Below are 14,321 nucleotides of genomic sequence, written 5' to 3'. Positions count from 1 at the left end.
CGAAATTAAAAACAAACTTATGCGAGTGCATTATTCCGTAATCAAACGGTTGCGGCTGGCGTGTGCTCCGTGTAGATGATGCTGAACGTGCCATGTTAATATGCATGTGGGTTTCGCACTTTCATACACGAACGAGCCAGGCAAACTTGCCGAAGTTTCATCGCGCGCTTTCGATCACGGTTTCCTGCATAGCTGTCACCAAGCACAGCGAGAATCTGTGATTTTGTTGTGCCGCTGACTCCAGCTAAAGGTGACGACAGTTGCTGAGAAGCCGCAACATAACAGCTGAAGGTTTCCGACGAACTGTGTAGTGCGTTCCGTCTCTGTGTCTTCCGACAAAAACTTACCTTCGGGATCTCTTCCCGAGAACCTTTTGGTTCATTTGTGCCGGTGTGACACTGTGCACTTCCGATCGTGATCTATCCCTATCAGGATCGAATATCGTTTACATAACCTGCGTTGTTAACGATCGTGATTGGCCCAGAAAGTCAATAGCGACCGAAAGTACACTTTGTGATAACCTTGCTAGTTATGAGGCAAGTGATTGTCTCGTGAATGTGTTTACATGCCCATTAAGTGTGGTATTCGTTTGTCGTGTTTATTTTTAAGGTGCTCGCAAATCTTCATTTAACACTTGCAGGAGCACTGACAGTAGCGATTTCATTTACTAAATGTGCGGTTTATTGCGACGGTGGAAGCAGTTTTTGTGGTAATCTCAATAGCCGGCGAAATTGGCAAGTGGGTATTTAGAAAACTTTGTACTAGTTGTTCTACCGTCCGCCCTGGTATTTAAATGTTACAAACCAGTTTCATTGATTGGTTGATTGATTGATTGGTTGATTGATGTGTGGGGTTTAACGTCCCAAAACCACCATACGATTATGAGAGACTCCGTAGTGGTGGTGGGGGGGGGGGGGGGCTCCGGAAATTTTGACCACCTGGGGGGTTCTTTAACGTGCACCCACATCTGAGCGAACGGGCCTGCAACGTTTCCGCCTCCATCAGAAATAGAGCCGCCGCAGCCGGGATTCGATCCCGTGACCTGCGGGTCAGCAGCCGAGTACCTTAGCCACTAGACTACTGCGGCGGGGCAACAAACTAGTTTAAGAACCATAAACAGGCCTCTGTGTAGGTGTGAAAGATTGCCAATTTACTTTCAGTAATTTGTACTCGATTGCTGTTTCCAAACCGACACACCGGGCGTCAAAATGAGAATGTCCCCAGCCCCTCTTGTGTTTTAGTCTTCTGAAGCACTTAGGCTGGCAAGGGTGCCTTAAAATATTCGTTGCCAACCACATTTCAAGGCAAAATAATAACTCATGAGAGCGTTTTCATATGATATGAGAATGGATGTGATATCAGATATTTATCTGGGTGTATGGCAACACTTGTGTTAGCCTTGAGAGATTCATGAATTCTAGCGTTATAACAGCAAAACTTTTGAAAACAGCAGCAAGTTAATGCCATGTGTGCATATTAAACAACGACGCAAGCGAATCTCTGTGCCATGCTTTCTGCACCATCAAGTTCTTTCTGCATCGTTCGGCACTTGCGATTAGTTGTGGTAAACTGGCCGTACCCAATCACCACAATTGCTTTTCTCTGCAGTTTTGGATTCAAGCACAAGTATGCCGTGGTGGTGTAGCAGTCGTGTTGCACAACAGCTGATCCGAAGGTCACGGGTTCAATCCAGGCTGCGGCGGTTGCATTTCGATGGTGAAACGCTAGAAGCCCACTTGCTGTGTGAATGCCCTCCACTGTGGCATCACTCATAATCATGTCATGGTTTTGGGACTCGAGATATTAATATTATTGAAAGAAAATGCATAATCTTGGATTGATGTGGTGTGCAAAATAGTGGTGTGCGAAGGGCTGATAAACACTTAGCTTCATTTAATCACTAGGAGGGACTTCAGTTCAGATATGAATTGAACACGAACTGCTTCTCTTTTAGCTTTGTGATTTAGTGTGCCTGCACAATGTTATAGCTTTGCTTCTGGCACTGCCTGCGAGAGGTGCACCCGTGAAGTATTAATAGCCATTGTAACACTGAATGAAGACTGCAAAAGCTATGTTCGAAAGTGACACGATCAATTCCTATTCACTAACTATTTATTTACACAATTGACTGTTGTTGTGTTAATTATTTTGAGGAAATCCAATAAAGCTTGTTCTCTTTAGCACTTGATGTGAAGCGAATTTTTCACTTCACTCAGCTAAGATTATTGAGAATTACTGGTTCTTAAAATCACTGATGATAACTTACAGCATTTGCATAGACCCAGGCTTCATTGGACTGTTTTATTCAGAAAAGGAATAGCAAGCACTATTCATTTTAACAGGGGAATAGTGTTGGTAACTGAGAAATGTATTATTGTAGAATTTTTAGACAAAGTAGTGATTGGACTAGAGTAAAGAAAAGCTGCACCTATGATCTTGGTTGAACCTGCACTGTCAAAGACCTGTGCCTGCCTTTTCGACTGGCGTTTTATCGTCACCACTCACTCTAGACAATGACTTTCTATGTTTGCTTCAGTCAGCACACGAAACTTGACATCTCAAGTGTACGCATGACAAAATTAATGAAATTTTAAATGTCAGATAAGGAACCCTACTTGAAAACCTATGAAATCTTTAATTAGGACTCCCTATCTGACACACTTAATTGCAGAAGTTTGAGACATTTGACCAGTTATAGCTAGCTCTTGCCAGTTAAACTTGTGGTGTTGGGTTTCATAGAAAAAGCTTGAGTGACATGCATTATGATTTGGGCAAATATTCAAGAGTATGACAGAATCCTGTCTCTGTAGGTAAAGCCATTGTTAATGAACTGGTCACTGACCAATCTCAGAATTAATGAAATGATCTTGTGGGTTCTGTACAAATCGTGAAATATTGTTAGGTTAGTGTTATTTTATCTCAAAATTGGTCTGTGGCTGTTTATTAACAATTAGGACAGCCATTGGAGGTTGTTCTCCTGAATTAGTAATATTCAGAGACTTCCTGTATGTCTGTCTCATACACAGCTGTCATTTCGATTGTAAAAACTCAAATTATTTTAATGCAATGACTTGCCATGAAAGTGCCACATCTCAGCAGTGGGATAACCATTGTGAGTGGTTAAGATTCTTTGTGAATTAAGACTGGTAGTGTCTTTTTCGCACTGATGTGCAGTGACTTTCAAAAGCATTTTCTGTTGCTGTGAACTTGCAAGTGTGCCACGCGTGTCTTGAATTTAAATTCTGTGACACTGTTTCAGGACATCGCGAGACAGCATCCACCCTCCTGCATATGCCTGGTGACACATCTTAAGAGTAATCCTTAGAATTGTACCAATTCTTGGATGCAGTAGAGATAAGGACATTCAGATGACTGCGAAAAAGTCATGTGTGTAGAGTGCTATAATAATGTACCTAGGTTCATGTGTGCCTTTGTCGTTGTACTGATTAATACGAGTCCTTCCTCATTAAAATCTTTGATGTCTGCTTCTGTGATTGTTGGTTCTAGTTTCTGTGCCTCCTTACCTATACAACCCTACATCTTCAAGTATTCTGTGGTTACTTATTTTAAACTCGCATTTCCTTCTATCTCGGAGTTTATAGAAACTGCATCTCGTTTTGTAGTTCATCACTGTTTGTGCTCCAAATGTCAGTTCGAGTTATAATGCAAACATTTGAGCACTTCATGGTTGGTATGTTGTGTGTGTTCAATGTTGCTTCGTACAGCATTCAATGAACACAGTCTTAATATGTGTTTTTAATATGTGTTCTTGTACACGTAAATTGTGGCTATAAGTATGAAAGCTTTATTGTTTTGTAATGTGCCATTCTACTTGTGCTGCCTCAAGTGATTGCAAAAAGTAGCAACAAGTGATCAATAGCTGCAGTGATGATCATATTTGACCGCATCAAGTTATGATCTTATTATTAGTACCCCTTTAATGTTGGCTATCTTTGAAGTAGAACAGTCTGTGCAGTCTGTAACGTTTAACAGCAGTCAGTACTATGACATTCTTGCTCTAAATTAAAACCTTGCCAACACAGCTGATGGTAATGTTTCATTTGCTAAAATTTTGTGAATTGTCTATCACAAGAAAGTGATGCTCTGAATGAAATTGCCACAGCTATTTTGATTACCTACAGCTGAAAGTGAATTTGCTGCATTAGCATCATGTAATTGTTGCGACTCCTTCGTAATGTACAGCCCTTTTTTTTTTGCAGCAGCATATTTAGTGATTGTGCTGCTGGAAATCGCCATAAAGACTGAACCCTCTGGCTTCAGAAAAAATTGCACCCTGGTTTCTGATACAAGTGACCCACTGAATAATGGTGAGTTCTCCCAGTACAGAAAATGCACATCGGTCTGATGGTAAAAATATTCTAAATAAAGCTTATAGTATGAATAGGCCTGTATTCACATTTAATGAATTGTTATATATGTGTACACATAGTATTCTTTCTCACTCAACAATTGAGTGGGGCTTACCTTGTGGGTTTTTCAAATATTGTTTCACATACGCAACCAAACTTTTGGTGCATATTTTTTTTTGTTTTTTACTGACTTCTTCATGCAGTAAAGATACACCTATAACAAACACTGATTATGATGAACCTAGAAAAAAAAGTGGCGCTCACTGAAGATTGTTGCCAAAAAAATAGTCAAAAAATAAATTATTGATCCATGATAATGATCCCTTGTCCATACTGAGACCTTATGGATTTCAAAACTTGTGTTTGTCTTGACTTTATACAGTCACCGATGCATGTCTTTACTAGCAGGGATTTAACTGACCCGATGGTATTTCGCTTTACTCTCAATCATTACGGTAGTGGTACCGACTACGGCATCATGCTGCTGAGCTTGAAATCATATATTTGATTTTGTCTGAGGTGCCTGCATTTTAATAGGTAAAAAATACTAAAGCTTTTGTTTGTATAAATTTGAGAGCACATTACCGAGCCTGAGGCTCTCCAAAATAATTTAGAGAAAGAAAAAGGCCTTAATGAAATGTTGGCGATGTTAACCTGGCTGTATGCATGACATGCTACTCCAAATGCTGATTATGATATATACACTGATGAATATAAATCAAACGTAGTCTCATTAGGGCAAGCTTAATAATAGAAATAATTGTGGTTTTGGCATGTAAAACAGTAGCACGTAATTCGATTTGCAGGTGTACTCTGAATTGTAGGATATAGTGAGGTTCTTGTCAATTACAGTTGTGGGTGTGCAATCGTTGCATACTACCAGCTCTAACATACAGGGCAGCAACATGGAGGATAACTAAGCAGTGAGAGAAAAAATTGAGGACCATGCAGTGTGCGATGAAACAAAAATTGTCGAACGAACACCAAGATCCAGGGAGGGCAGCATGGGTCAGGGAAGAAAACATGGGTAGTGGACGTTCTATTTGATATCGTGCGAAAAGAAATGAACCAGGGCTGACCACGTAAAGGTTAATGCTTGCTGAAACATGTACTGCTGCTGTGAGCTACATTCAAGCACTGATCAAATAATACCACCACTGTGCTTTGTCACAATTAAAAACAATCTTACATTTGTGTCGCGTATGGAGGGTGCTAAATGGCATTGAAGACACTTCATACACTCTATAGCATGCTGCGTTAAATTTGCAATGGTCGATGCGCGTGAGAATATAAAAGCAAATGAAAACATCCATGGTGGCCTGTATTGAAATGAGTGTCATCATGTTTCATCACAATTCGTCGCAATGAAGCACATATGACTCTGTGTCCTGTTTGCTTTACTTCTAGGCACTCATGAGGTGTACATGGTCGACACTGCTGCACTACGAAAGGGATGCAAGAGTGATGAGGTAGCACTTTAATATCATTTGTTAACAGTCTTTGCAACTTGTTCCAGTGGAAGGGTGTTTCTTTAAAGTTTCAAGAAAAGTTGATGGATTCCAGTAGCCACCGCAGGTCGGCGAAATCACTCAAAAGTCGACTGCCCCAGACTACTTAAAATCAGATTTCATAATTTCAGTGAGACTGAGTAGTTCAAAAAAAAAAATTTAGCGAGTCTGCGTCCGAGCGAGTCCGGTTGACGGAAGTTTTGGCAATTCTGAGTTAGCCCAAAGCACAAAACATCTTTCTGGGGTGAGTCTAAATGAGCTCTACATTTTTTGCACACATATGATCCTCTCTACTTTTATTTAGCATTGCTATCAGCCTTTGTCGGCTCACATTTAAACTCATGTTTTCTCACAAATATTTCAATGCCCTAACGTTCGTATGCCACCTCAATATTTATCGGTCTTAGGTGTGCGGAGATCATAGGAGGTAGGGGGCGGGCGCCTTCCTCCACAATCTCTTTCACAAGAAGTTGTTGATAAAAATACATTATGTGAGTTGAGTCATTGACAAAAATGTCTTTACTCAATTGCAACCACAAATAACACTCATTTAAAATACAAGATGAAGGGTGCCGTGCAGGGCACTGATTACATGAGATGTTAATGTTACAGAACATGGACACCACAAATGAAAAAGCACACTCATGGGTCGACTCACTTGTACTCACCCAGACTCGGATGGATCTGTAAGTCTGATTCCTAGCAAGTCTAGTTGAGAAAAAGTTTCGCGAGACAGAGTTTGCATGCGTCCAGCTGAGGAATGTTTTGGAGAGTCCGAATAAGCCCGAAGCACAAAATACTTTTATCGAGCGGGTATGAATGAGCTCCGTATTTTTTTTTTTTTTTTTGCCAAGCTACCTCACCTGCACGTATGCAGTGCAGTGCTAAATCTTGACATTTCTGTTCTGCTACTGTCTGTTCCTGGACTAATCATTACCTTTTACTAATGGTTTTACTTTTTGTGATTACTAAAGACGGCATCGAGGTACCCTGTGCTAGTGACAGCGCCTTGTCAATATAATACCCATGTAATACATTTTATCATCATATAAGAGCCCACCCTGTAAGTATAGTCAATGCTTTCATGAACAACCGAGCCAAATATCCTCTTAACACTAAAGAGGAAGCCATTGTTGCATTTTCCCCGGTTCATCGTCACAGGTGCATCTTGGTATAAGAAACTGGTTCTTGCGTCAAAAATTGTTTATGATATCAAGTAAGTTGGTTTCTCCTTCAAATCATGCGTGCCAGTTTAATGAATCGAAGATCGCAGTTAAAAAAAAATAACACTCAAAAAGCTTCTACCTGTTTAGGCACTTGTGTAAACGTCAATGTGCAATATGTGCGAAATACTTTGGCGAAACCTGTTGCAAGGGCCATCCCTTTCCTCTCTTGGTTGTTATGTCATTGTATAGTTGCCATACATTGTTGTTACTGTCAATGTTTTTTACATCAAGCATATTTTATATATTGTTCGACAGCTCAGTACGTATTGAACTAAGTGGCTGGTTTCCTCATATGCGATGTTCCTGTGAAAAGCTCACGCATGTAGTCTGCGTTTTATGAATAGCCCGCTGAGAAATGTACAGTTTCGAGTGTGAAAACGGGGCCAGGGCCCTCAACCCAGATTTGTAGCATGTCGTGGCACTGCCTAGTCCCTATAATCTGTGTAAGTCACCATGTATGATCTACTATGGTAGCTTAGCAGCTAATATGTTGCATTGTTACGCCTGAGAAAGTGGGTCTGGTTCCCAGCCAGACAGCCACATTTTTATAAAGCAAAATGAAAAAAAAACACCTGTGTACTTTTATTTAGGCATTCTCGGAACCACAGGTGGTCTAAGTGAATTCATAGCTCTGCACTATTGTGTGTTCTGTAACCATGCATCGTCGTTTTGATGCATATTATGTCACATGAAAAAATTTTTTAGTGTGCATATGTAGCGTGTCAGTTGAGTAGCTAAAGAATGACATCACATCGACGTACGTACCAGCACTGGAGGTCCAGTGAAAAAGTTTAAGATGTGGAAGGTTACACTGAAATTTCTTTTCTAGTAATGAGCCTATAATTACAACACCAATGAAAGTATTAATTTCGAGTACTAGTGCACCTCGTTTAAAATATTTAGTGCTTATACTTACCATACCTTTAAAAGGGTAATAACATCATTTTTAAAAGGCGAGTTTATTCTGTCATATAAATCTCTTGTTTACAGGGATGACCGAGTAATTGAGAAGCTCAGTAAATACCGATAAGATATTTAATTTTGACACTATGGCCGATTTTGCATGGCACTCCAGCTGACGACGACACTATGATGACACCAGGCTATAGTGTCAGTTCTGGCGACTTCACGCACCAGCGTAGCTAGTTGTGGCGACATCAGGTACCAAAGCAATAAAAGTGGCTGCTTACGCATTACTAAAAACATTCAAAATTGCCGCTTGTGCATCACCACTGGAACCATAGAGCAGAAAGGCCATGGTAGTTGACATGATATTTTGTGCGCACATGGGATTAGAAGTTCACACAGTGTTGCGATGTCAGGCTGAAATAAAAATCGAGACTAGCTTATAAAAACAAGCTGTAATTACTTTTTGAGGGCGCACCCCCACATTCCAAAACTTTGTCCGGACTCCCGAGGGCTTGGCCTTTCGTTTGATTTAGAAGAAGAAGAAAGAGAACTAAGTTCTTTAGTTTCCAGGAAAGGAGTAACGAGAAATTCAGGAGCTAGCTGGTTGGTGCCTCAGGTCCAGGACTCCACTGGCTTTCATCGATTGGTGGACCTTATCTAATTGACTCGAAACACTTTATAACAGACACTGATGTAACAGATGAGTGAGTGCGAGACACACCAATGTGCATACATTAAAACAGGGGTTCATTTGAAAATGCACACGTGGTACCCTTGCCCGTAAGAGACACCTCGTCTAGGGGAGTAGAATTGCTCCCCAATGCGGGTTTCTTATAAGGGAGTTCAACTGTATCGCGAATTTCGTTTCCGCCTCTGAGCTTACAAAATTGAGAACTGAAAATGCTCAGACTAGTTTACTCTAGTAACGAGCCACAATACCAACGAAACTAAATGTTTCAAAGTATAGTGTGCTGCTTTCAACGTATTTAATGTTGATAGTTAGCATCCCTTCAAAGCTATGCAAATGTGTCGCTCTTTATTGCGACAGCAGCTTATTGATCGGTACGCCGTCCCTCAGGGGAATCTCAAGCTGTGGTCTCCGAATGGCCTGTTCCCGGAGTTCTCATCGAAGGTTCAACCCCTTCTGCACGGAGGTTGTATGACAGCATGAAGGCACAAGGCTCTCTTGTGTACACTGCGCGGCCGCCCCGCCGCGGTGGTCAAGTGGCTAAGGTACTCGGCTACTGACCCGCAGGTTGCGGGATCAAATCCTGGCTGTGGCGGCTGCATTTTCCATGGAGGCGGAAATGTTGTAGGCCCGTGTACTCAGATTTGGGTGCACGTTAAAGAACCCCAGGTGGTCGAAATTTCCGGAGCCCTCCACTATGCCGTCTCTCATAATCATATGGTGGTTTTGGGAGGTTAAACCCCACAAATCAATCAACACTGCGCGACGAAATCATCAAGTTCCTGAAGTGAGTAGTAAAAGAAAATGCTCGTTTTGGCTTTATCTCTTACGTGTACCAAAGGTCACGATGCCCTTACGCTATCAAAGTTAAAAAAGCTGGCATAGATATGGTTAAAAATATTTATGGATGCTGCGCAACTATCATAGTTCATAACTGAGGAGAGGGAAAATAAATGGCATGTCTGATGTTTTCAAAAGTTGGAAAAACTGCTTAGAACGTAGTTGAAGGCTAGTTGATACGTCGTCATTGCATATGGCAGCGCATACCAGGTTATGCAACGAACACGCACACAAATGGATGACACTCGGCACTTGTGTGTCGTCTATTTGTGTGAGTGTTCATTGTGTAACCTGGTGTGCCGTTATGCTGTAAAAACTGACATGTGGCTACAATCAGGTTTGCCAGTAGTTAATGCATAGTAGGACGTAATTACAATTGCAACTAACATCGAAGCATGCCTTGGTAGATACCAGCAATCAATTCATTATGTCTGTTGATTCGTTATTTATGCCAGCCTGCTCAAGGCTCAGTTGTGCCTAATACTATAAGTTATGCTCCTGTATAGAAGGATAGATGTTAAGTATTGTCTCATGTTTTGTAATAAATTTTTTGTCAAAATGTTTTTATTGAAGATTGGGTTTATTCAAGACAGTGCTAAATCAACTGGAGGCTGTCTAAGGTGTCAATCAGTTTAATTTGAAACAATTTGAAACGTTATGCATTGTCAATCTTGCTTCATACACTACATCATCTTGTGAACTGCGGCAGAATCTATTTGTCGAATTAAATGATATTATTCTAAATTTTTTTTTGTCTAATGTGTGTAAAACCAAGCGTCGTTATAGCATATCATAATACTTTCATTGCCACTGGCAAGACAGCTCTTGTAGAAGTCATAACGCGGGTGTGTCCCACTGTCTGTGGTGAAAACATAGCTATTACCACTTCTAGTATAATTTTTGAAAATGGGGGGACCACGCGCTTCTTGTACATCAGCCTTGCCTTTAATCTCGTTGCTAGGATCTCAGCAGCGCAGCCATGGTGAGTCAGCATGTCACGTGCATGCACTGTTTGACAGAAAAAAGGTCAAAGTGCTCATTAATTCAGATGCTTAATAAAATGGATAATTAGTGTTCTGGCAACTCTGTATTAACAAGAAAGTATTTATTAAAAATTGATTATTGTGTAAATAATGTATTGCTTGTAACGAGTGCCATTAGTATTTTGATTGGATAATCCCATATTAATATGCTTATGTGTCCATAAGAGCATCCTACTCAAATACCAAAAGAAAATTTCCACGTAATAATCAAAAGCAAAAAAATATTACCTCAGCATGGAGTGAGCAGCAGTGCCAGAAAAACCTGGCAGCGAAAGACTTCAACACGCGTCGAGGACCCTGTCATGACAGATTTACAATAGTGATGCTGTTGTACTCCCCCTGCTTTTCGTACCGCCACACGCAGCAAACACAAGCCGATACAGAACCCGAACACGTCAGTCATGCGCTGGGAGTACTGCGCACTGGGCCGGTCCATGGCGGCCCGGTACCCCAACATGATCTGGGACAATCCCGAGCCTGGCACACAGTTACCACAAAAACAAAATGTCTGGGTGAGTAGAGACTACGGGCATTACCAACAGGCATGACACATAACAACGATATTATTAGTGTAGAAGTTTTAGCCCTCAGGATTGTGAATGCTAAGTGCTTACCGAAGATAATCATTAATTATCAAGAAATGATAAAGAGAATAACCAAACAAAAGTTTAATTCACTACCCTGAAGAGATACACTTGTATACAACATCAGAAAAAAAAAACAGCAGCACTGCCCACAGAACTGCGGTGCATCGACTTTTAAACGGGCCCTGCAACACTTTTTGAGCACGGTCAGAGAACGTCGCCGACTGTTAGTCATGGCTCCTGAGAACACGCAAGCCAATTACACTCAAACCTCATTAAAACTAAATGTCATCCTAAAGAAAAATAGGTTTTTATACCCGAAAATTCTTTATAAATGTTTATTCCTAACACTATCTTTATTACAAGACCATTTTTCATTTACTTCGTTATGAGCAATATTTTGTTATATCCAGTTTTAGTTATATTGAGGTTTGAGTGTATTATTGTGCAGCACACTGTCTGGAATTTACAATATTATCTCGAAGTCAGTTAAAAAGTCACTATGTCCTAACAAATGATGCTACAATATACTAAATAATCATTGCATCACAGACCAAGTGTCATTTTAGTAGCTTATTTGAACATGGTGCGCTTATAAAAGTTTGCTCCCATAAAATTACGCGGAAGTGCCAGCAGTAGACCTTCAGTAGAGATCAGATTAGCTAAAATATCAACTGAGTATACTGTATAAGTATATTTAGATATGACTCCTTTAATGCAATATTAACATCTCATCTGATTATACAACCATATGATTAAGTTTTGCAGACATTGAATCAAGAGACATATTTGCGCATTTTTCGCTTGCAAGTAGACTTTTTTATTCTTTTGGAGATGCAGTCACCGGCGGAAGCCTTAAAAAGAGCATTCGCAGTGCTGCCATGTATGAAATAGAGTAATACAACTGCACGCAACTAGCACTAAAGTGTTTAATGCACAGCCTAGTGCACTGAGGAAATGGGGCATTTTTTAATCTTGTGCTGACAAATTTGCCAGACACATTTAAGCAAATGTGTCTGGCATCTGATCTGTCTGGCAACTGGTAGATGGTGGGCTTCTTTCACTGCACACATTACAGACACTCCTTGGCTAGGTGCACTGGGAGTTTTCAGATATTTATCGCACCACGTGCCTGCAATTGTATGGGACATAATGCTGCTTTCATGATTGCCCTAGCAAAGAGTATGAGCACATCTTAACTGGACACTCAAATCGTTACAGCATTTCTTGCGCAGTGCTTGCTTTTTATAGGATGTAAAAAGATGGTTTCAAGTGTTCTTGGAAACTATCACATAGAGGAGCTTTTCAGGCATACTTTGAAAACCTGTAAATGTGCTAGATCCCTTGACAAACCAGTTGTTTCGAAACAGACTTTGAAAGATGGCTCATAGAAGCACGAGTGATTCTGTAATTCGCACTACACCTCTTCCTTTTCTTCTGTGCGTTGCAGAGTCTCTTCATACAGCACCTCACCGCTACCAGAAAGGCCCTGAAGTGGAGGGTAATTAAAAAAAAGCTTCAGGATTCGGGCAGCACTCCTACCTCTAATGCTTCCTAGGCTGTTGAATTGTTCCACTCTGGCATGTGTTCAAAGGCATCAGCTGTAACGCTTGATAGGTGCGAGCAGCATGTTAACAGGTTTGTGTAGCTGTGTAACAAAAATAACAGCAGAAATTTCTCAATACTGCAAGTAATAAATATGTTCCTATACTGTTCCAACATGTTTGGTCTGCTGCAAATGGTTCATCAGAGTTTCTCAGAACGGCTAGCTGTAGCTACATTTAAAACAAGCTAAAGCAGTGTCTAGGAGTTTCGAAATGATTAATTGTGAGTTATTACTAAAGCGTAGTGCTATACCTCGGCTACTGAACTCCCATCGGAGTGGATGGAAATGGCCAACAGATAAACGGGGAAGTCTTTGCTGCAACTTGCAGTAGTAAGATTATGTCATCAAATCGCAAAATACTCAACCTACTGCTTCCGTATGCCGCATACCTATATTTGTTGCCGCATACATACAACAAGTATACGACATACTTGTAGGACAGTCATTACTGCAAACTTCGTACTGACTACTCAAAATTTTTTTCCACTAGACTGCTAATCCGATGATAAATAAGTGAACGTCTGTTATACCTTTTATGTTATAGGTTTGTAATGTTTATATGGTATCTGATAACACTGTCACCAGTAGCAAAGAGCATGTCTCGCTAGGCAGGAGACGTTTGCCACATGAGTGACCACAAATTTATTAGCTAGGTGCTTTTTATTGTGGTATTAGATCCCGCAGCTTAGCCACATCAGAGGATGAGACACTGCTACATGAAGTTTCATTATGCCTTGTTACGAAGGGCGCCACGAATCTCGCCGCTGACACCACTGTTAGGAAAGACGGCGACGCCAACATGGTCCCGAAGGCGCCACTGCTTCGAACTCCGCCGGGAAGGTCACCAGCTGTTTGGTAGAGTGGGTTTCTCAGCTCGCGACTGCTTCTGCGCAGAGCTGATAGACGAGCAGACGAGACGACGGGGAGTTAAACAAGGTTTATGTGCAGCATATATACAGAGGCGTTACAAATGCGGCACTGTGGCCGACAGTTTAGAGACTCGAAGAGCCGAGCTCTCTTCTCTGACACATAGGTCTACTGCTCGCAATGCGCCACAGGGCTTTTTTATATACACCGGGTGGATTCTTTGAGGAACCAAATGTCCAACCAGAAGCGGCGCTGGCCGTGAGGTCAGAATCCTCCAATGGGGTCACCGCTGGGCCGCGTCATTCTCATCGAATCCGGAGCCGCTGCACTGCACGTGGCTGCACCCAAGGACGAGTGACGTCGCCACGCATTGCATAAGACTCGCCAGACAGGAAGGCGCCTATTGCTGCAACGGGGTCGTTGGCTGAGGTGGCTCGCTGTGCGTCGCGCGACAGAGAGGCGCCGCCGCGTGATGACGCCGTTGTGTTGTTAGCGTCAGGCAGGCTCACGTGCTGGCCTTGACACAGATTGCCTTTTTCAGAGGCATGGACATTCAATGTGGACTCGCAGGCATAACAACACCCCCGGTGCCAGACAATGCGCCGGAAAGACGAGCTGCTTCCACGTGGCTCGGATGTCAGGCGCGCTTGTTCGCCAGGTCCCTCCAGGTTCGCCCCCAG

At 41.7% G+C, this 14,321-nt stretch overlaps 1 protein-coding gene across 1 annotated transcript; it reads left to right on the top strand.

Annotated features, from left to right (window-relative positions):
- The first annotated feature begins 930 nt into the window (after positions 1–930).
- On the top strand, positions 931–12,887 carry LOC142817783 (uncharacterized). Its single transcript, XM_075895448.1, has 4 exons — positions 931–4,328; positions 5,778–5,839; positions 10,949–11,096; positions 12,619–12,887. Exons 1-4 carry the CDS (start codon positions 4,196–4,198, stop codon positions 12,675–12,677), a joined length of 402 nt encoding a protein of 133 aa, XP_075751563.1. The 5' UTR covers positions 931–4,195; the 3' UTR covers positions 12,678–12,887.
- Positions 12,888–14,321: the final 1,434 nt, after the last annotated feature.

The sequence above is a fragment of the Rhipicephalus microplus genome, chromosome 5 (assembly GCF_043290135.1).
Source record: "Rhipicephalus microplus isolate Deutch F79 chromosome 5, USDA_Rmic, whole genome shotgun sequence".
NCBI classification, from domain to species: Eukaryota; Metazoa; Arthropoda; class Arachnida; order Ixodida; family Ixodidae; genus Rhipicephalus; species Rhipicephalus microplus.
This window is presented reverse-complemented; position numbering and strand designations above follow the sequence as displayed.

Coding starts and splice junctions, on each gene's coding strand:
- LOC142817783 (XM_075895448.1), top strand. CDS start 4,196: ATGTACAGCCCTTTTTTTTTTGCAGCAGCATATTTAGTGATTGTGCTG. Junction 4,329..5,777: donor AAGTGACCCACTGAATAATG/GTGAGTTCTCCC, acceptor CTTTACTTCTAG/GCACTCATGAGGTGTACATG. Junction 5,840..10,948: donor AGGGATGCAAGAGTGATGAG/GTAGCACTTTAA, acceptor CGCCACACGCAG/CAAACACAAGCCGATACAGA.